The 23,439-nt window shown below is 37.7% G+C and overlaps 1 protein-coding gene across 1 annotated transcript in view; it reads right to left on the bottom strand.

The window, feature by feature from the left end:
• LOC120525501 (prolyl endopeptidase) overlaps window positions 1–23,439 on the bottom strand; it is a 298,115-nt gene that overhangs the window by 21,559 nt on the left and 253,117 nt on the right. The window contains exons 12-14 of the mRNA XM_039747852.1: window positions 21,893–21,987; window positions 17,208–17,339; window positions 11,956–12,112 (exon numbers count right to left, since the gene is read on the bottom strand). Of these exons, the coding sequence (XP_039603786.1) occupies window positions 11,956–12,112; window positions 17,208–17,339; window positions 21,893–21,987 (384 nt within the window). The remainder of the gene's footprint in view (window positions 1–11,955; window positions 12,113–17,207; window positions 17,340–21,892; window positions 21,988–23,439) is intronic.

Raw genomic sequence — 23,439 nt, 5'->3', positions numbered from 1 at the left:
AATAAACTAAGTACATAAATACATTTTATTTTAGTTTCCACCTGTTCTAGGGGCAATGTTTTTCTTGACAGCTCTGAACACAGGGAACACACATATACCTAAACTATTCCCACAGGGACCCATTAACCTAAAAAGCACATTTTTGGCATGCAAGTCGAAAACTGGCATACTTTAAACGGTGGAGTGGAACAGTGTAGGGATATTTTGTTGAGGGGTGGGTTTCCTCATGTAAAAAAACAAAGCAGTAGTATGGTGTGATTCAGAGACGTTCGATCAAAGTGTGGTTCCCCCATGAAAGTTTGCATAGCCAGTGACATTCAATTAAAACTGGGGTGGAATGGAGTAGGGTGTTTGGTCGGTGGTTCCTTACATGAACCTTTGATTGAGTGAGTAACGCAAAATGATATTTCACCGGTGCGGTAAGAAGGTGATACTAGAGGAGCATATCCCAGAAAACTAACAAAGGGAAAAGATGCGTCAGACAGCATCAGGATATGGTAATTGAACCCATGAGACTTGAACCATAAAACTGCATGCCACGACACTTCAAATTTATTCTAAGTAGTACTATAGATATTCATACACATGCGCATGTGAGGCAAGTGAAGGACTCAAAAAGGGATAATTCCATGCCAGGCCAGGGGGTGGCGGAGTGCACTGATCCTTCCTCTTTTTCAACTCCAGAATAACCAAGGGAAATCCTGCCTGGACTTGATGAAGGCACTTACGGTTCTGGGCCCAATGACATCACTTCTGGTTCTTAACAGAATAATATCATTTCCCCTGCCAGACTTTAAAACCGCCATGTTTCTCTGTTTGAACTGTTCATTTGTTGAACTAGACCAGGGCTATTCAATTACAAATTCAGTTGGGCCAGATTGTCAAACCAAGAAGGTTAGCTGGGCCAGTCATTTTAGCGGCAAAGCAGCTCGTAATGACAAATTTTAAAACCAACACAAACAAATTTATTGAAAAACATAAGGTTTATTCTTTGTTTCTCTTTAACTTTGGTCAGTTTGCAGAGCAAAAGGTGCATACAAAAAGAGCTGAATTAACAGAATCTGAGGTAGCCCCTATTTTTTCCACTTACAAAAGAAAAAAAACTGACCTAGGCTACATATCTGACCTATCTGATCACAAAGTGCATAAAACAAAATAGTGCACAGTAGTAGGCTATTAGAAATAACATTGTTTCCTTTTGAAACAAAATAAACAACTTGCACACATTTGACCCAGGAACATCTCAAAGTGCATAAAATAAAAAGTGCACAGTATTCACAACTATAACAACACTGAGGGAACATATTTTAAATCACCATGTGTGATTAGGCATGCCTCTGTTACGCATCCCACATTATATTGATGTATTGTAGGCTACAGTTACCCTGCTGACTTAGTGGGAGAAGTGACATTTTTGTTTTGAACGAGCAGTGACTTTAGGCTCGTAAGTTGTCAATGCAATTCGAAGGCATTGCTGGAGAGTATGGTCAGTCAGGGAGCAATGAGAGTTGCTTTTTATGGAGTTCATGTGTGAAAACTTGACTCACATGTATATGTTGATCCAAACATACTGAGCATGACGATCGCTACTTTCTTAATGTTAGGGAACTGATGTGCGTTGACATCAGTCCAAAACATTGCAGGCCCGTTAGTGGAAAGCTCCTGTGCCATGGTTACAGATGACTGCATGTCAACAAGTTCGAGTGTGAATTTCCCCTCGTCAATGGAAGGGACCAGTTTCTTAGCTCTGGCGGATAAGTCCCTTCTATTGCAACAGTGAACGGGTCTCTGACAAAAACGGCCAACTCTGTGGGCAGATCAAGTCCATCCAATCGACCAGCAAAGTTATTTTTCAACATCGCAATGAAATCTGTCATCACATCCGTGATTTGTGCGGGGGATGAGATGCATTTGCGGAGTGTCGGAAAATGCAGCATTCGCCTGTGCTCAAATCATTTGCGAAAAGGTCCAGTTTAACTTGGAATGCGCGATCTGTTCCACAAGGTCGATGACAGTTTTGTCTCTGCCTTGTAGTCCCAAATTGAGATCGTTCAGGTGTTTGAATATGTCGCTCAGAAAGCAGGCATCGGCCATGAAGTTGTCGTCCAGTATGCGACTCAAGTGCGTTTCTGCCTTTTTGCTTGCTGCCGCGGAGGAAAGTTATGATCTCTTCTCTGAGACCGCAGAAACGCTCCAGTGCTTTGCCTTTGGACAGCCACCTACGTCATTATGCAAAAGAAGGTCGTGGTGCTCAGCAGACATTTCTGACAGCAGCATGCGGAATAAGCGGTGTTGGAGGCTTGATGTGGAGCGAATAAAATTAATTATAGCCATAACGCTGTCCATTGTCGTTTGAGAGCCCGCTTAGTTTTGCGCACAACACCGCCTGATGCACAATGCAGTGTAAGGAGATCAACTGAGGTGCAACAGCGGACCAACGTGCTGCCAAACCATTCACTTTCCCTGTCATGGACGGAGCCCCATCTGTCACAAGCATGCACACACGCTTCATATCCAGACCACTGTCTTTAAAAAAGGCGGAAATTTTCCCAAAGACTATATCGCCAGTTGTGTGTCCTTCTAACGGCAGTAGGCGAGCAGCTCCTCTCGGAAGCATTTGCCATCAAAAAAACGGACATATATGCACAACTGAGCAGTATCAGTTTTGTCTGTGGACTCATCTACTGCTATAGACATAGTATCAGCTTTCATCAGGTCTCCTAACAGCGTTTCATACACATCTGCAGCAAGAATTTCAACCCTACGAATGTTTGAAGTATCTGACAGGGTATGCGTTTTTATAGCAAATACCACGCGCATTTTAATTTTATCGTCATTTATCACCGTCATCCACGACAGCCAGCATACAGTCCTTCACGGTTTCAGAGTCTGTGAATGGCCTTTTCTTTTGCCAGTATCCAGGAAAACGAAGGGATGCTGCAGTAGCTCTCTAGTGGGCTGTGAATGACCGCACCATGGTAGTACTGCTCCGGTTGTAAGATGCAATCAAACTCTGCACTTTTGCAGCCCTCTCTTGAGATCCCTCTGGAAAATTGGTGCGAAAAGTGTGGTGTTTCTCAACATGATGCCTCCGCACATTGTAATCTTTAAATACTCCAACGCACTCATTACAAATTAAACACATCGGTTTGGCGTTTGGATGTGGCGGTAAAATAAACAAGTATTTGTCAGTCCAGGCAGGGTTAAACTTACGGTTTTCATTGGCAATTTTACGTTTCAGTGTTGAGAAAGACATATTGATAGTAATCTAAGCTACTACCGCACGCTCTGCATTGTTTGCGTGTTGCAGGCTACTAATTTACGTAGGAATGTGTGTTTTGGCGGGACCATAGACATAATAAATACTTTATATTTATATTAATATACTATATTTTTATATGAATATAATATATATATTTATATTAAATTATATTAAAATAACAATTTATGAATAATATATATTAATTTATTATCTATGGGCGGAACCATGGGCTGGGCCACTCGGAGGTTGATTCTGGGCCGCATGTGGCCCGCGGGCAGCCAATTGAATAGCCCTGAACTAGACCATCATCTTTGGCAGCCTATTTCAAGTATATGGGCAGCTGCCCCCAAACCTTTTCCTGTGTTGTATGAATCCTTTCTCAACATTAAGCATAGCACCGAGTCCTGCAGCAAACGCAAAATTCTCAATATTCCACAGTCCAAACTGTGACTCAGGGTCTTCATATTCCATAACACTAGCATTCTGTAACTTTTCTAGGACTTCAACAGTATGCTTTCTTTCTTTCTTTCTTTCTTTCTTCTTTTTAAGAAGGTATTTCCCCAGTACAAATTTCAAGTCTTTATTGCACATCAACCAAACAATTTGCATGCAGTTTTACAGAAGCTTCTGTGTAAAGACGCAAGACGAGCTGTCACATATACAATTTATTTCCTGCCTTTTACAGACAGCTGTGACATGCAGTATAAATTACTGAAACTCAGCTATCTGATAGTAGCGAGTCTTTGATGGTATGTGGCTCGACCTAGGTTGGATCTTTGATAAAAGCAGATTCACTCAGTTTTGATGCGGTCCTTGCCTTAGGCACATACATGTACAAGTCACATATTTTATAACGAGGAAACTTGTATAACCTTTGGTATATAAAAATACCATTTCTAGTTTTGATTGACTTGTAGGTCTAATGACCCTCCATGCATAAGTAATTAACAGCTAAAGTCCCTGCAAACTGAAAAAAACACCACAGCAAAAAATTGGTACCAGGATCCCTAGACCAGGATTTAATTTTACAGTGCAGAATGAGGATTCAGTAATGAATTTCAGTTAAGTCCCTAGCTACAGATATTTGACCTACCATAGCTGTTACAAATTCCAACTATACATTACAACAGGAATGATATAATGTGTATGGAATATGGACAGATATAGATTACAAGATTAGATACATCCCTAGTTAAAATCAGAACATACTGCAGTTTTAGTTGGTAGAACATATACATCCTTTAGGATGTAATCCAGCAGTATAAAAAAAAATGAGAGCAACTCTGAATAATATATATATATTGAGAAGAGCTATTCATAAATATTTGGCAAACACTTTGTAAATGTGGGCCTCTCAGTGACTAGAGAGGTTATATACTGTAGTTTTTTTGAGATTTCTCAGTGACTAATGAAAATGAACATCTTGAAGCATCCTCTACTTGATCGGAGGCACTTTATTTACATTTATTTGCTTAGCAGGCACTTTTATTCAGGATCTCATAAGTGTCTCCATAGCATCAGGGATGAGAACTTAATTTGTGCTGCTACAGGAAGCCAATGTAATGTTTTGAAAAGAGGAATGATATGTGCAAGTCTTGGCTGACTGAACACCAGATGCACTGCTGCATTTTGCATCATCTGCATCAGCTTGATGACACGTGCTGGCAACTCCTGCCAGCAGAAAATTGCATTAGTCAAAACATGAGAAGACCAAAGACCATCAGTCGTGCAGCATACTCTGTCAGATATGGTCTGTTCTTATGGATATTGTATAGAGTGAATCTACAAGACCAAGAGACAACTGCAACATGGTCCCTGAAGGACAACCTTGCCACCCCAAGGTTGTGCAGAGACTTGGTGGGTGTTAGTGATAATGAGCACAGAGATAGGGTAATGGATAGATGAACAAGTAGCGCTGTTTTTGGTGTTCCTTCTTCCAGGTTACAATATCAGTGACACCTTCAGAGATTCTAGCTTCTATAGTGTTGTCCTCTGGGGGAAAAACAGATACAGCTGCATATCACTGGCATAGCACTGATAAGAAAACTAGAAGTTGCTAACAACTTTGCAGCTTCCAGGCCAATAGTTATATTGGATGCAAAAAAGAAAAACAAGAATGGTCATTTTTATTTACACTATGCAAGTTATCATTTGAAGCAAGCTGACAGAAGTACTGTTACTACAAAGCTTGCCAAGAATGCTACTTTATATTCTTATTTCTTCCCAGTTTTGATATTTCATGACAATTCTTACAGACCAAGAGTAATGGGTTTGTTCGGTTCAAGAGTCACAAGCATGTAAGATCAGATGGCCATTTGCAACATTTACATGAAACCTTTATACAATTAAACTTTAGTAATGAAAACTGTGCTTTAAGGAAGTTTTAGCTAAATATTAGCAATAGAAACGGTTTGGCATACTGGCAGGATATAAAAAATGTAAATGGCAGGAAGTTTAACCTCCTCCTAAACTCATCCCAGCTACTTGTGTGGGCCACTATGTACTAACCAATAGCAGTGAAGAGTACAGTCATCTTAAAACCTGTAGAAAACAGAAGGATGTGAACAAGAGAGAAGGCACAAAATACTGTTTGTATATTATAAAGTGTATGCGTACATTCACTAGGGAGAAGACATATCACTTGGTATTAAGTCATCATCCGTCCTTTACAAAAAGTTGTGGCATCTCATAGTTTTCATCACCATGAATTATAATTTTTGATAATTTGGAGTGTTACAATATTTACTTACTTACTTTTTCAAATGTTCTTTATTTCTAGAGTAATTTGGTTTTTAAAAACTTGGCTAGTGAGGTTGAGGTCTACATGATGCTAAATTTACTGCATATTAAAGACATGATTAAAAAGGATTGGGAATAATGTATTTGAATAATCTTTTGAACTGCAAATTAATGAATGATGTGTAATTTAATCTCATTGTTAATCTGCAACTTCCTTTATTCATTTATAATGACAAATATTATAACTTAGGTGAATACTCATGGCAACGTAACAAAGACAAGCTTGTAGATTACACCAGCCTTTACACTTACTTCCTTACATTAACTGTAATTTTAACAGCAGACCTACTAGATTTATGCAGTTTCAATGTGCTTAACTATATTTATGCAGAAAAGAAAATAGAACCATTAGTCAGTTTGCTCTAAATATCACACTTTCGCATAAGCTATGAGCCCAGACACCAGAAGAATATTGTTAAGATCATGGTTTCAAGAACAAATTATAAAGACAAAAAAGTAAACTGAAAAACAGATTTATTCTTCATTTCAAGCGTAGTGACATACCCCAAACAAGGTCCGAGACAAAAAACATGAAGCAGTTAAGCATAAGTCAAGGCATCTTGAAGTAATAATCTTCTTGGAAATAATGCTCTTCTTCAACAGAAATAATACTAAGGAAAGACCAAGTGGAAACTTTTTTATTCATTTATGATTTAAGGATAGCTCACTAAAAGAATGGATTTACAAACAAACTGCCCATTAAGATTATACCTACAGTGTCCCCACGATTAACTTTAACACACTTACAGTAAGCTACAGTGAGAATGAAGTAAAATTCCATTACAGTGTGCCATACAAGGCTGAAAGGCTCTTAAATATTGCTTCTCTACTACAGTAGTGGGATTTTGTGATGTGCGTGTCACTCTGAAGCTGAAACAACAGACTCTGAAAAATCAATATGACAACTCTGAAATTGATTCCTGTTCACTGGGGGTTTGCTCATTAGCAGCACATTTCCTAGCGGTACATTGAGAAGAGGATACCAGACTGAAATGACAGTAAATAAAGCTAATCTGCAAGTAAAAAGAGTTGACATCTACAGCACTGTTTATCTTCTGTTAGGATGGGCATGTTTACTATGGAAACAATTTGAGAGAGAGGGTACTGATCAGAGGCATTTCCTCAATTGTGGATGACTAGCTAGAACTCATAACAAGCAGCAGTCAAGCAAACACCTAAACAGTAGGACATGAAAGTCTGAATAAGTGCCAAAGAGGTATATTTAAGCCAGGACAGGAGATTTTCTAAACGGTTATGAAATGGAATGTAGAGTGAAAGCATACTAATTAATTCATTCATAGGTGAATACAAAGTATAGAATACAGAGTACAGTTAGAAAGACATTAAAATAATGTATGTACTTTCTCTTACTCGTCAAGAAAATAACTGAAAATATGATTCCACTAAAGCTGATGTGAATATCTTTCAAAATTAGAGTACTTGCTTAGTTATAAAATTTAGTTGCTTTCACTGCTGCTGCATAGATTGTAAGAAAGTAAAAAAGACATCCAAATATTTAACGATTTTGACTCATCCATCCCTTGACCTTAGAAAAGTTTACTACCTGATAATTATTTTAAATTTCTTAAATCACAAATGATATACTGCATATACTAAAATAAAACATAAATTTAATAAAGTTTAATAAAAAGATGAATGCAAAACTGCAACTCCTTCATTAGTGAAACATTTATCAACATAAACTTTTTGGCAATTAATGAAAATCGCTCTTTTGAATAACTTAATTGTGGTTCAGCAATTCCAGTATAACTTTTACCTTTTCAGGATATTGAAATCCAAATGTCAGGATATTATTCGGAATAGAGCAGGTTGCCCTAAACAACTTTTACATTGTTAAATCATTTTGGGTCCCTGCATTGGGTTTATGCCATGGGTATTTTTTGCAATTTGATTAAAAAGTTAAAGTTTTTGTATTAACTACTAACTTAATATCTGGCTATATTTTATAGTTCATACTTTTAAACATAGCTTTGATGATTGTATTTTAATTGGGAATAATTTGTAATCCTGCATTGTACAATGACCAAAAATGTATAACTACAGTGAATCCGGAAAGTATTCATAGCGCTCATCACTTTTTCCACTTTTTGTTATGTTACAGCCTTATTCCAAAATGGATTAAATTAATTTTTTCCCTCAGAATTCTACACACAACACCCCATAATGACAACGACAAAAAAGTTTACTTGAGGTTATTGCAAATTTATTAAAAATAAAACAATTGAGAAAGCACATGTACATAAGTATTCACACCCTTTGCCATTAAGCTCAAAACAGCATCCTGTTACCCCGATCATCCTTGAGATGTTTTTGCAGCTTAATTGGAGTCCACCTGTGGTAAATTCAGTTGATTGGACATGATTTGGAAAGGCACACTCCTGTCTATATAAGGTCCCACAGTTGACAGTTCATGTCAGAGCACAAACCAAGCATGAAGTCAAAGGAATTGTCTTTAGACCTCCGAGACAGGATTGTCTCGAGGCACAAATTATGGGGAAGGCCACAGAAAAATTTCTGCTGCTTTGAAGGTCCCAATGAGCACAGTGGCCTCCATCATCCGTAAGTGGAAGACGTTTGAAGCCACCAGGACTCTTCCTGGAGCTGGTCGGCCATCTAAACTGAGCGATCGGGGGAGAAGGGCCTTAGTCAGGGAGGTGACCAAGAACCTGATGGTCACTCTGACAGAGCTTCAGAGGTCCTCTGTGGAGAGAGGAGAACCTTCTAGAAGGTCAACCATCTCTGCAGCAATCCACCAATCAGGCCTGTATGGTAGAGTGGCCAGATGGAAGCCACTCCTTAGTAAAAGGAACATGGCAGCCCGCCTGGAGTTTGCCAAAAGGCACCCGAAGGACTCTCAGACCATGAGAAACAAAATTCTCTGGTCTGATGAGACAAAGATTGAACTCTTTGGTGTGAATGCCAGGCGTCACGTTTGGAGGAAAATAGGCACCGCTCATCACCAGGCCAATACCATCCCTACAGTGAAGCATGGTGGTGGCAGCATTATGCTGTGGGGATGTTTTTCAGCGGCAGGAACTGGGAGACTAGTCAGGATAAAGGGAAAGATGACTGCAGCAATGTACAGAGACATCCTGGATTAAAACCTGCTCCAGGACGCTCTTGACCTCAGACTGGGGCGACGGTTCATCTTTCAGCAGGACAACGACCCAAAGCACACAGCCAAGATATCAAAGGAGTGGCTTCAGGACAACTCTGTGAATGTCCTTGAGTGGTCCAGCCAGAGCCCAGACTTGAATCCGATTGAACATCTCTGGAGTGATCTTAAAATGGCTGTGCACCGACGCTTCCCATCCAACCTGATGGAGCTTCAGAGGTGCTGCAAAGAGGAATGGGCGAAACTGGACAAAGATAGCTGTGCCAAGCTTGTGGCATCATGTTCAAAAAGACTTGAGGCTGTAATTGCTGCCAAAGGTGCATCGACAAAGTATTGAGCAAAGGCTGTGAATACTTATGTACATGTGATTTCTCAGTTTTTTACTTTCAATAAATTTGCAAAAACCTCAAATAAACTTTTTTTCACATTGTCATTATGGGGTGTTGTGTGTAGAATTCTGAGGAAAAAATGAATTTAACCCATTTTGGAATAAGGCTGTAACATAACAAAATGTGGAAAAAGTGATGCGCTGTGAATACTTTCTGGATGCACTGTACATTGTAGGTATTTTGTCCAACCAGCTGGACAATCAATAAGGTAGGTGGGCATAGCAAGGTAGAAAACAAGGACCACCCTGGCACTCAGCAGCACCCACAGAAAAATCTGTTTAGTTGCTTCCTTGCAAAACCCAAAATATTCCTCTTGATGGGCATAATGCTGTCTCCTTATCCAAAAGTTGTCAAAATGATCCCACACAGGGCCAACTGTTGATTATTAAAGCTATTGTAGCAATTTTTACATGTCCAGCATCTAAGACAATCTTCTAAATTTAGACAGATTTTACTTGACCGTATTCATTTTTCAGTTGCAGTATGCAGCCTATTACCTTCCTCTCACTGAGTTTTATGATGACAGACTGACAGATGCCAATGAAGTGATGGATATTAGCATCATTAAATAAAGGCAAGTCTTATTAAATGACAAAACAGGCAATTATGATTATTTTCTGATAGGCATGGAAATAAAATACAAAAAGAGGACCAACAATTGTGATGTATATCCTCCTAAAAGTAGGGGTGTGCACTTCGGCCTTATTTCTATCTTTTTATTACTAAAAATTTTCTAAATATTAATATATATATATATATATTATACACACACACACAGGGAGTCCTTGGGTGACAATGTCTCGACATACGACATTTCGAGTTTACAACGCTCACTGCAATAAAAACGTAAAAAAAAATTTACATGTGTTTCGGCTTACGCTGTTAGCGTCGTAATTACAGACTATGTGGCTGAACTAGTTTGGTTGCGCGCAAAGGAAGAATACACAGTAACGTGGTGTATGAGTGAGGGAGTTGGCAAACTAATTTGGTTTGCGTGCGGAGGAAGTGTTCCGTTTGTGTTGCTTTGTTTGGCAAATTTTTTGGACCTTATCATGACTCCTAAACGAAAGCCAGAGTCTTCAAATGGTAGTGTTTTGAAGAAGAGGAAAGCCGTCACGATGGAAGTGAAATTAGATATTGTAATATAGGAATAAAGGTAAGGAATTTTTTTACACTCATTTTTTGTCATTTTTTTCTTTTAATACAGTACAGTGTACAGTACAATATATGCATGTCCTTTTCCTTTTTCTGTGGCTTAGTTGTGTTTTTATGTTCTACATTATGATTTTGAAAATGTGTAAGGATAGGTAGGTGACTTAGGCTAGGGTGTGTTTCGACTTACACCAAAATTCGGGTTACATCACTGTTGTAGGAACGGAACTGTGTTGTAACCCGAGGACCCCCTGTATACACATGCACACACACATGCAAATGCAAACACTAGACAGTCCAGTAGTCAGCTGTCTGGAAATATTATAATAATAGTTTGATAATGTAAAAACATACTATTACATCATTACATCAGAGAAACAATTACATGTTTTTCTGTTTGTTAAAAATAATAACTCCAGCAGATGTGCTGGCAAGCCCCCATTAGTTTAATACAAAATTATTTTGCAGTAGAATATCCCTTCTGTATTTGGAGATTATTCTTTGCTAGGTATCAGACGTCCGGCTTTGGCCGTGCTCAATGATGGAAGAAAGTTTTTAGCATGTGGAATTCAAGTATCATCAGAACACATCTCAATTTTAGATAAGAAAGAAACCAAGTTTGAAAAGCATTTCTCATTACCCAAAGTTTACTGTTTAATGATGAATTTTGCAATGCTTGATGTGCATTAAACTGTGCTTTCAGTAATTTTGCTGAAGAAAGCCCATATAGGACTTTAATGCATGCTTACCATTTTCTACTCACCACATAGCCTACAGTACTTTTACAACGACCAAACTATCAGCAGGAGAGCTGTAACAACAAGCCCCTCACTCTATTAACTTATTGCCACAGTGATCAGTCTTTCTTTTTCTAAGAATCAGAATTTAGATGTGTTCAGCTTACATGCTCCAAACTCAGTGAGTGATTAGAATAGTAATAATAAGTAGTCAGCCATTGTTGCTGACTACAGCTAATGGATGTTAAAAACTCTTCTTAACCGAAATATACAAACTTTAAATAATTATTTCAAAATGCACTAAACAATTTGCTGGACTCATAATTTTGGAAAAACACACTTACCTATAATATTTACATTTAAGTATTTCATGGTATTCTAACTGAGGCTGTTATATGCTTACCTACACAATAAGAACATGAATAGCCCATAAGTTTTCCTACTTTAAAAAATACAATTTAGCATATGAACAGTACTCACTTGATCAACCAATCATACTGCTCCTTAATGTCTGAGCACCCAAAGTCAGTGGTCCAGGCATGGCCTATAGTAAATTTATGGAACTTCAGCATATCCATGACCCCAACTTGAGCAACAGCACAGCCAAATAAGTCAGGTCGCTGGTTCACACATGCAGCTAAAAGAGGAAGAAGAAACATCCGGTAAAACTACAACAAATAGTATAGGCTGGTAGCTACCATTTAGAGCTCTCATTACAGTTTTCACAGATACCTGGTATTGGGTTATTGTGTCTCATGGACATCAGTATTAAGAGGCTTGACTTTTCTCTTCAAAGAATTCTAACAGAAGTATTTGCAATTCAGCAAGTATATTCAATGTTTAAATTCTAATAATACTGATGCAAAGACCACTGAATACTGTTTGTGTTTCTACAAGCTCCTTAAAAACAAAATTATGTTTTGATGATTCAGAACTTAAATATAACAACTATCTATCTATTATCAATCAAATTTAATTAATTTCAATAATAGAGAGGATAAATCCTATCCTAGCATCACTGGGATGTCGATGGAGACTAGCTCTGGGTGAGAGGCCATTCCATTGTAGAATACACCCATTCATACACCATTAATTAGAGTTACAGGAAATTTCAAGTCCACACAGACATGGGGAGAAATTGCAAATATATCAATAATAGCACTGTACCTGAAATATGAACCAAAGGAATCTGGAGCGGTGAAGTGGATATCATAACATAATATATCTTCTTATCTGAAACTTTATACAGTATTATATATATATATATATATATATATATATATATATATATATATATATATATACACACACACACATATTATATAACTAATACAGTGTGTATATAGCTAATGTGTATACATATGTGTATGTCATGGCTGTCTGTTCATTTGACAATGACACTGTCCATCCATTTATCCATCTCTGACACTCTTTCCTCCTGTGTGTACACTAGTGGGGGCATGATGGGCACAGAAAGTGCCCTCCAGGTTCAGTAGGTGTCAGTAGAGATGTCTTTCTCCTTTCTCTTCCTGTTGTTGATAGGTCCGTTATTGTTTGAAGTGACAGATTCCTTTGATGATGGTTCATCTCCAAAGTGTGCAATTCACAACAAATGCCTCAAGGTGCCTTTTTGGATTGGAGTTCTAGAGAGAACATTTCAAGCAGTCCTTCCAATGATTTCTCAGGCTACCCTGAGGATCTTATCCTTTGGTGAGTTCACCATATAAGACATTCCAGAAAAGCTTTCAGTACAGTACAAATTTGCTTACGGTACAGTATATCTGTATAATGTATTTAGTTAGACAGATAATCATTCATTTTCCACTGCGGACAGAACCGGGTCGTGGGGGCAACAGTCTTAGCAGTGAGACCCAAACGTCTGTTTCCCCAGCCACACTTGCCAACTCATTCTGTAGGATCCTAAGGTGTTCCCAGGCTATCTGGGTGTTATAATCACTTCAGCAAGCTCTAGGTCATGCCCATAAAACCCTCACAGGAAAGCGTCCAGGAGTCATCTGTATCAGATGCCAGAGCTACCTCAATTGGCTCCACTCAATATTGGCCACTTGTACTCAGGATCTGTTCCTTTCAGTTATTACCAAAAGCTCATAACCATAGGTGAGGGTAGGGACGTAGTTGGACTGGTAAATCAAGGGCTTTGCCTTCTGGCTTAGCTCCTTCTTCACTACTATGGATTGTTATAGTGACTGCATAATTGCATTTGCCACCCAAATCTGTCTGTCGACCTCACTATCACTTTTCCTCTCACTTGTGAACAAGAGCCTGAGATACTTACACACCTCCACTTAAGCAGTAATTTATCTCACACTCTGAGAGGACAATACACCTCTTTCCTGCTGATGACCATGGTCTCAGATTTGGAGGTGTTGATCCTTATCCTTGGAGGTGCTTCACACTTCCTTGCAAACCATCCCAAATGTGTACTGGAGATCACAGGCTGATGAAGCTAACAGGACCATGTCCTCTGTAAAAAGCAGTGATGTAGTTCTGAAGCTACTGAACTGGACACCCTCCTCTCATCAGCTGCACCTAACCATGAAAATCACAAACAGAATTGGAGAAAAAGCATAGCCCTGGAGGAATCTCACACCCACTGAGAAGGATATTTTCCCAAGTATGCAGGCACAGCTCTAACTGCAGTTATACAGGAACTGAATATTCCTTATTAGGGGCCCTGGAACCCCATACTCCCTCAGCATCCCAAAAGAATCCTTCAAGGAATATGGCCAAAAGCCTTCTCTAAGTCTACAAACCAATTGGACGTACTCCCATGCCTTCTCCAGGATCCACACAAGGGTAAAGAGCTTATCCACCAGTACATAAGCCTTGACTGAATCATCATTGCTCCTCCTAGATGCAAGGTTGCATGACTAGGAGGAGTCTCCTTTTCAGCACCATGGCATAAGCTTTCTCAGGGAGGCTGAGGAGTGTGATCCCTTGAGAGTTGGATGTCCACTGAAGGGGCACTACTCCGGATGACCATGCAACATTGAAAAGGTGTTTAAGCCATGACAGTCCAACAGTGTCCAGAACCTTCAGCAATCTGAGCAGATCTCATCCACTTCCCCCAAGGAAACTTTGATTCTCCCATCAGGTTCTGGTTCTGTCTCCTCAACAGAGTGTGCGCCCATCAAGCATTCTTTCCAAAGCCAGACTATATCATTAGTCTGATAAATAATAGATACTAAAAAAAAAGACACTTCTGACTTGGCAGTGACAGTCCCAGTGATGCGAAATGCAGGCATATTACTGTTGGTATGAAGGAGCCCCAGTAGCGTTAAATGACACACTTATGCTGAATGATTAATTGGCTGAAAGTAAAGTGCAAGTTAGTGGGTCAGAGAGAAGATGTGCAGCATTGTTTATAATGGCACTCAGTTTTATTTTCATTATCTCCTTTGTCTCCACCTCCAAGGAATTGAGAGTGCCTGCCAATTTAAATTTGTGAGGATATGCCTTGTAAAAAGGTGTCAGAAAGACAGAAAGTCAGCCAAGAACAAAAATAATATAATAAGAGGCAAATTAAGTGACAAACCTGAACATCAGAAAAATTAAAAGGTCCCCCAGCTATTGAGTGCTACAATAATAGATTTTTGTTACACTAGGTGTTTTTGAATATTTGTTAAACTGCAAAAAACAAAAACAAAAAACCATTAGTATTCTTATAGCCCAAAGATGCAAAGGGTGCCACTGCATTCTTCCAAAGGCCTGTGCAAAGTACCCAGAAATGCTATGAGAAATGTCATGAAAACAGTCCACTGGTTTTAATAAAAATAAACCAAGTGACAGTTTCTTCAGTAGCTAAACTAAAAATGGATGCTATCATGTGGCCCTTGGCCAGTCTCATCATGTTCCGAGAGGTCAGATATCATCCTACTGTTACAGACATGGTGATGCAGCAGGCTCTGTTGCAGTGGAAACATAAAGGTGTGGGTGATAACTGGAGTGATATATTAAAAATACTTGTTAAAGGTAAAACACCAAGAAGAAAAACTATTCTGCTAGTCTGAGAGCCTGGGAGGAGAGCAACAAGTTTGTTTTAGTGTTTTACACCAGGAGATGCAGACATAGATCAAAGTAATGTCCATTGTAAACATGAGGAACCTGAACCTCCAAAAATGAAATTTATTAAAGTGCAAAGCACAGCTGGCATTTATTACAGTATACATAATCTGTGCCTTATAAAGCTTTCGACAACTGCGAGTAGTTTGATATTGATACTGGCACTTTCAGAGTTTGTATAAGGATTTGACATGCAGTGCTGTTGGAGATTTAACTGCTCAAAACTACGTTCCTTTAACTAATAATCTAAAGTTATCTTTGTGGTATTTCACATTCAGTAACTTTGGTCATATGTTAAAAAGTTAAGACAGAAGTCACTGAGAACATGTTACAGTGCTTACTGAAGAAGTAAACATACAGTATGTTAAATAATCTTCTAGCATAATACAGAATTGCACTTTTCTCAGATATACAGTGTATATGCTTCTTATGCAGTGTTTAATTGTGCAAAATGTAACTAGCGAATACATACAATTGCTAAAAACTTGGTGTATTATAATGCAGGTTCAATAGGTAAAACATGAACATTTTTATTTTTTCCTTTTGCAGATCCATGCTGAAGACGCCTTTGTACTGTTGTGGTATTATATTGAGCTAAGAAATGGCACCCAAGTAAGCAATTGCTTTTATGTCAGCAGTGGTAATACATCTTTCAGATCGAATCAAGAGCACTAAGGTGAGGTTCCATTATGCATGGATTTGCTGGATAATGTGTCCAATGCTGTCTACCTCTTATCTTCATAAGTATACTCCATAGTGTAAGTGTCTACTTCATCTTTATTAAGAATAAATGCTGACATGTGGAAAAAATGCTTACTATGCAGATTGTTTGTTGGCAAAAGTTATGCTTAACTCTGCTTTTTGAAAATGATTTGTGCACGCCCAGTTGGAAACCTTCATTTCACTGAAGTGAGTTATTTTGTTTAAAAGGAGAAAATAGATCAAAACTCCATATACATTTTTTGAAGAACCGTCAGATGATTTAGTAGTGACCAAAAGTATTGTGGTAGATGTTTATTTTAAATGTGGCACAGCATATTTATTCACATGCACATTTTTTTTCCTGAACATAAAGAAGAATACACAATGATTATAAAGTAGAGCTGTTGTGACCAGCAATGCAGCTTACAAGGTTTACATTTATTTATTGAGAGACAATGAAGGTTTCAATCTTATCCTCAGATTTGTTCTGTGCTCCTGAGCAAGTCATATATTTCACGAGTGCATAAAAAATACATTAAAAATAAAACACACTAGAACTTTGTACTTGTATAGTGCCTTGGGACACTGTTCCCATTATGTTTTTTTCTCAAGGTCTGCTTAGGATATGCACGTATTAAAAACAAGATTAGATGCTATGTCAAAAACATGTTACAGTTAAGACGAAAGCAGTGTTAAAAACGTAAGTATTGTAAACTGAAAAAGTATATTAAAGCAGAAAGTCTTGAAGAAATTAGTAGTTTAGAAATACAAACGTAACTAACATTCAATAATAAAGCATTATTCAACAAGGACAGATCTTCACAAACACATGAAAAGCAATCTGATTGTGAAGTAGCACAATGAAACTGAGTAAGGAGACAGGAAAAATAAATTATCATTGCCAAAATAAAGACTGTCGGTCTGGAAATAAAGAAAAAAATCCATACCTACTAAGAGCCCTCCATTGGAGCCTCCATTAATGGTGAGTTTGCAGGGGGAGCTGTAACCCTCATTGATGAGGTATTCAGCAGCCGACTGGAAATCTGAGAAGCAATTCTGCTTGAGGGCCAACATGCCGCCTGAAAACACAGATCAGAAAGAGAAATTCTTTACTATCATTCTGTGATGTAAGCAAAGTCATGTTTGTTTCAGACATGGAAAGCAACCTGCTAAATACTGCTATCAGCAAATTGAGGCTTTATTAACTTGGCGGAGGATGTGTGAAGGGCTAAACATACCCATGTACAAGAAAATTACATCATCATTTTATCAGGACAGCATATTTAAGGCATTTACAATAGTCAGAAAATTTAAAATACATAAAGTATTGGACAGAACCCTAGCTAATGCTCCTAATGATTATAAAATCAAGCTAAAAGCCTTGCATGCAGACATTAAGATAGAAAGTGGTCACAGACACTACACTAGAGGCTTGCATAATGGAAACATTTAAGACATTAAAGCACTGAACTGGCATTTTTGATTGAATGAGAAAAAACCACAAAGAAAGCTAGATAAAAATGGCAGCAGTTTACTGCTTAATGCTTCTTTTTTTCCCTTAAATTTTACCCTGACTGCAGTGAACAAAAAGGTGCTTACAACTGCCAAAAATGTACATTTTTTTCAAGAAAATTTCTATTTTGGGATTCTTATATATGATAATTACTGATAAAACCATATCTAAAAAAATACTTTTTTTTTTTTTGCTCCAAGGTACCAAACTAAACACTACAGGGATGTGGATATGTGGAAAGTGAGGAACAGTGAAAGAAGTAGGGTGATGCAAACAATTGCAAAATATGAAATTCTAAATACTTTGCAGCTTATAAATGTACTAAAAGGAAGGCAATAATGATGGCATTTGAAAGGGCAATGAAGCCCCATACTATTAAGACATGTAAAAGAAAAACAATCATGAGATCAAAATGAAGCTCTGGACCGAGAGAACTGGTATTAATACTAAAGGTCATGTGACCTATCTAAGTCACGTTGGACCTGCCTTTAGGCAGACTAAAGATAAGACAAGTCATGGACCCATCCGATTCTTCTTCAACTATGTCACAACATATAGATGTTGATCAAAATTCAAATTATAAACACAAGAAATAAAAAAAAAAATCTAATTTCATTTTTTTTTTCATTGTTTTGACTCAGTTGGGAATTAAACAAAGGCAGTAAACTGTGATTCAACAGTGCTACCCTGGGGTCAAAAGAGTACACATTTCAATATTCTATATGTGGCACCATCAGTACCATCCCCACAACCTAATGCTGCGTAGATGCTGTCACTTGCTGGGCAGCAGAAGGAAGAATGCATGCAAAGTATAGTTACAAAAATATTGTATTGTTTTAAGATCCATTTTTGTTCCAAGTACAGGACCAAAGCAAAGATGAATTCACTCCAAGACTAAACCTTAAACCCACTGAGAATCTCTAGCTTAATTTGAAACTAGTAATTCACTAGAATTTGGAAATATGCATGAGCTGGAAAAATGCCAATTAGAAAGGAGGAAAAACAGTCCAAACAGCATACCAAACAGGCAAAGGCCAAATCCAAAAGATTTATTGAGACAAAAATGGCTTCAACCAAATCTTAATGTCTGGTGTCAGAATATTTATTTAAGCCACAAATTTCAGTTTTTGATTTTTATTATCCATTGACAAAGTACATCTTTAAAATATGTCTTCTTGAACATGTGAATTAAAGACCACAAAAAAAGATATGCAAGAAAGATTGGTAATACAGCAATATGGGACAAAACATAAATCTGAATACTTGGCACAAACTGCATGTGCACAGACTACTAAAGTGGTTGTTCATGTAGAATAAAACAGCAAATAAAAGGACAGATTCACCACAGGCATTGCCTGATTACTTTAGCATTACATTAATAAGTTTTTGACAAGTTCTGAAAAATGCTGCACAGATCCAGGTAAAGATAATAAGATTTTTTCCAATTTGTAACAATACAGAATATCACTTTATCATTGAGTTAAATAAACTGGAATATGATACTTCCAATTGAGCAAAGTAAGCTTTCATGCAAGAAGCATGGTAGGGAATATTACAGCAGATTTTTCACACTTTTATCCCATCTGGTATTATCTGTCTATATAAAATAACAAAACATCTGGCATCTGTGCCCGGGTGTAAAGTCATCTGGAGTCCACAAGAGGGCTACAGTGTCCAATGAACAAAGGTTACAAGAAGCACAAAGAAGATGGATGTAAGGTCTACCATATCCGGTGAACAGAGGTTTCTAAATTCACAACATGATTGAAACAGATGGACTTACTATTATATCTTTTTTTAAAAAAGGGCATTTTGCTATGCTACATTGCTATGCAATGATACATAAAACCAAAGAGCTGAATAAGAGAAGGATTTATATTTTATAAATGAATATACTGTATGTCACTGGTAAGTCAGTCATCATAAAATGTATTCTTTCCTCATTAATACATATTAAGTAAGCACTTAACACTTACCAGATACACTTGTGAATAAGTTCTCCCTCGGGAGTTGATTTTAACATATAATTTCTGGTATTTTATAATGTCAGTCATATAAGTCGAATGTGGAAAACTCAGCCTATTGGTCCAAGAGATTATGATATGGTAACACCCAGCTGAAAGAGTAACCACAGAGCACACTGTATGTGGGTGCGGCAATGTGCTGTATCACAGCCTGCTCCTTTTTCCAACATGAACAGTCTAACTCAATATTTGCAGCAGCGATCCACCCCACATCAACAGCACCAAAGTCTTCTTGGCAGGTTGCTCTTTAGGTCTTAATGGTTCATCCCTGTTGTCTCTTCCCATTTATGGGCATCCAGTTTATCACAATCTGGGTCAGTCAATGGTTTTGTAATTGAATGGACGTTGATATGGCCAGGCAAATACATTCAGGGACTGGTGATGATTTCAGTCAGAATTGGCAGTTCACTCAGCTGCATGTCCTTGTCATAAGTAAGTAGATCATGGTAGGGTATACTGAGGAGTCTTTGAAAACAAGGCTGCTGGAAAATAAGGAGCTTTTGAGCTATGGTATGCTTTTGTTTATTCTCCACATTGGTCCAGTACAGGTTGTGGTTGGTAGTATGAGGCTACTGAATAATCATTCAATGTTGAGGACCACATTCGATGCATTTTTCAGAAAACCACCATGGCTTGGGGGATTCATCTATGGACATCTTGTCAGTGCCTCAGTTCCACATAATGTTACTACCAAGGTATGTAAACTTGGTTGCTTCCTCTAACTAACCTTCCGCACTGACACAGAATTTGGTGACATGGTTCACCCTCATAACTTTGGTCTTCTTGTTGCTAATCCAGAGGCGAACCTTCTACATCTTCTGGTCACATTGATTCAGGATGGATACGGTTAAACACTTTTGTGAAGTTGTTGAGATAATTAGCACTGTCCATTGTTATTGTACACTTGTTCAATGATATTACATATGATGAAAATTTGCTCAGTGCCATGAGCCGTACCCACCTCCCTTCAAAAGCTTTGCTGAGATTTGTTGTGGAGCTTTGTATCACTCTCTGCACTTTGGTTGTCATAATTGGTCCCAGGTCCGCCGTCAGTGGAGACATTGAGGGATATAATTGAAATCATAGGCCTATAAGGGCAATGGTTGATTGAGGGCTACTTTGAAGTTTTCCGCCCATCGTGCGTCTTGCTCCTTACATACTGTGCGAGGAGAATCTTTCCATTTTTATCTTTCATCAGGCCACTGACAGCTCATCCACAACGTCTGTGTGAAAGTGCTTCCTCATTCATTGTAGCATTTCCTAACTTTACTTTCATTAACTACTGATGTACATTTTTGTGTGATTAAATGGACATCATTCTTTTATACGAAAATATATTTTTCAAAAAGTAAATGGTGACTTATGAATGTATTTGATCCACCAATTCATCTAACCATTTTGTAATTTGCTATTATATTTTAGTTCTGGGTTTTAGGGAGCGGATGAATATCCTGGCAGCACAGTCCACCACATGGCACACTCTCTCAATGCCAGTTTAAAATGGCCAGTTAATTTAAAACACATCATTTTAGTTGAAGTACCTGGAAGACAAACTCACAAACAGAAGGCAGAAACATTCAAACTCCACTGAGGCAGTGCCTATGACTTATGAGGAAATAGTACTAAATACTGTGGCACTACGCAGCACTAAATAAAAAACTAAAAAAATAGATATTGCTAAAACGTTTTCTTGTTGTCGCCCTCTGTTCTTCTATTTTATTTTAAAACATTTTTTAGAACTTGATTTCTAAAAAGAACCAAAATATCTTTTTAGATGGTGCCATTTAATACCAAACTCTATTGCACTTTACAACTACAGATCATTTTTTAAGCAGCCTAAACACTTGCAGATTAAACATCTTGGTCAGGACATATTGGGGGGCAGAGGTGGTGACAGACTAACCCTTTTGGTGCGAAGTCCAGTTCCTTATCTGCTATGTTACACTTTCTAAAAGTATGTTTTCAATACATTATACACCTTACTACATCAGAATTTTGACAAACAAAAACCGATAAACACATATCAAAATAGTAAACAACACATAATCTTTAATGTTGCATAACTGATAAAAACAACAAAAAATAAATTCCCCACCTTTATGCCAGGTTTCACCATATTCCCCACCTCCTCTGATATTGGCAACAGCTAACACACCTCCTAGATGCCTTACAAATATTAATCGGGAAACACTGCAAAAGAGAAAGGTAGCAAGTGTTATTTGTTTATTCTGTCCAGGTTTTCTTCATTATATGAGAGTGCCTGGCTACATTGTTTTATTAGCATGCAGTTATTTCATATCCCTGGCTATGATTTTTATAATTTAATTCTTTGTGCTATTTTGTCCAGAGATGCCCATTAAAAGGAAAATGGCCTTGGTGAAATTCCACTGCTTTGCTTATATCACTGCCTCCTATCAGGAAAGACAGAAACAGGAAATCAAGACTGAGAAGCATTTATGACATTCGAACAGATCAACATAACTGCAGAAAAAGCCTGAAGTGAATAGAAGCTTCATGTGATATGAATGCCATATAGAAATAATTTGAAAGGTGTATGCACTAAAATGAGATTCACAGAATTACATTTTATAAACAATAATATGATCCGACGTTGTTAGAGTGTGACTAGGTAATGATATAAAATATGTGCAAACTGACTAATTTATACAGTGCTGGTACATTACAAAATGCTGCCAGAGGCAAGGTGCATTTTTGTCACCCTTTCCCCACTTCCATTCCTTAATCCATCGTCCCATCCCCAACCAGCACCATATTCTTAGACTACATGAAACAATGCACTTAATTCCTTATACACACATCACAATACAGTGCATCCTATGGATAAAAATATAATAATCATAATAATCATTAAGATTAGCTTTGAAACAATAAAGCACAAAATACATATTAAAAACAATAACAAAGCATAATATTTAACTGAATGTGAAACAAAAATGAGCTGTGTTGCTTTTCCTGCATGCTTATATTTTTAACAGACATTGCGAATGTCACCTTAAACAGATTCCACATATTAGCACAATTTTACAAAATGACATAATCAGCATAACGGTCTTACATTAATACTTGCATTAAAACTCTGCAAATCCCGTCCTCTGTAGCGAATAACTTGATAATTATACCTCTTCACATTCGCTTTTGTTCCTGGAACCCTAAAAAAAGCTCTTCATCGCTGGAAAAAGTGACGCCAAGCACTGACAGGATGGTGATAATGTCTTATTTGCATACATTAGTAGAGATACAGCAACAGGCCTCATGTGTAAATGATTAGCGATAAACATTATACTTAGATTTCATTGAATGTAACAATTATTAGGCTGTTCTGATTAGTTCAAGAGCCTAAATATAATTTGTATGGTACTGAATAATAAAACTGAAATGATGTCAATGCCATAACTGTAAGATACCTTGCAGGCGGGTAGTTTAAACAGAGAATTACCTAAAATAAAGCTTGTTTATACTGTGGTTCAGACATTCTCCTTTTTTCACTCATGTAAAATGGATTCAATCTTTTTATGGAATTGTGAAATGCAAAAAGTAAATAACAGAAAGAAAGTCTGCCAATACAACCCAGCTGCCATGTTTTTTTTTGCAGTGCCACATCTCAAACACATATTTTTCTGA

The sequence above is a fragment of the Polypterus senegalus genome, chromosome 3 (assembly GCF_016835505.1).
Source record: "Polypterus senegalus isolate Bchr_013 chromosome 3, ASM1683550v1, whole genome shotgun sequence".
NCBI lineage: Eukaryota > Metazoa > Chordata > Cladistia > Polypteriformes > Polypteridae > Polypterus > Polypterus senegalus.
The sequence above is the reverse complement of the archived record's forward strand: the minus strand, read 5'-3'. Positions and strand labels throughout refer to the sequence as shown.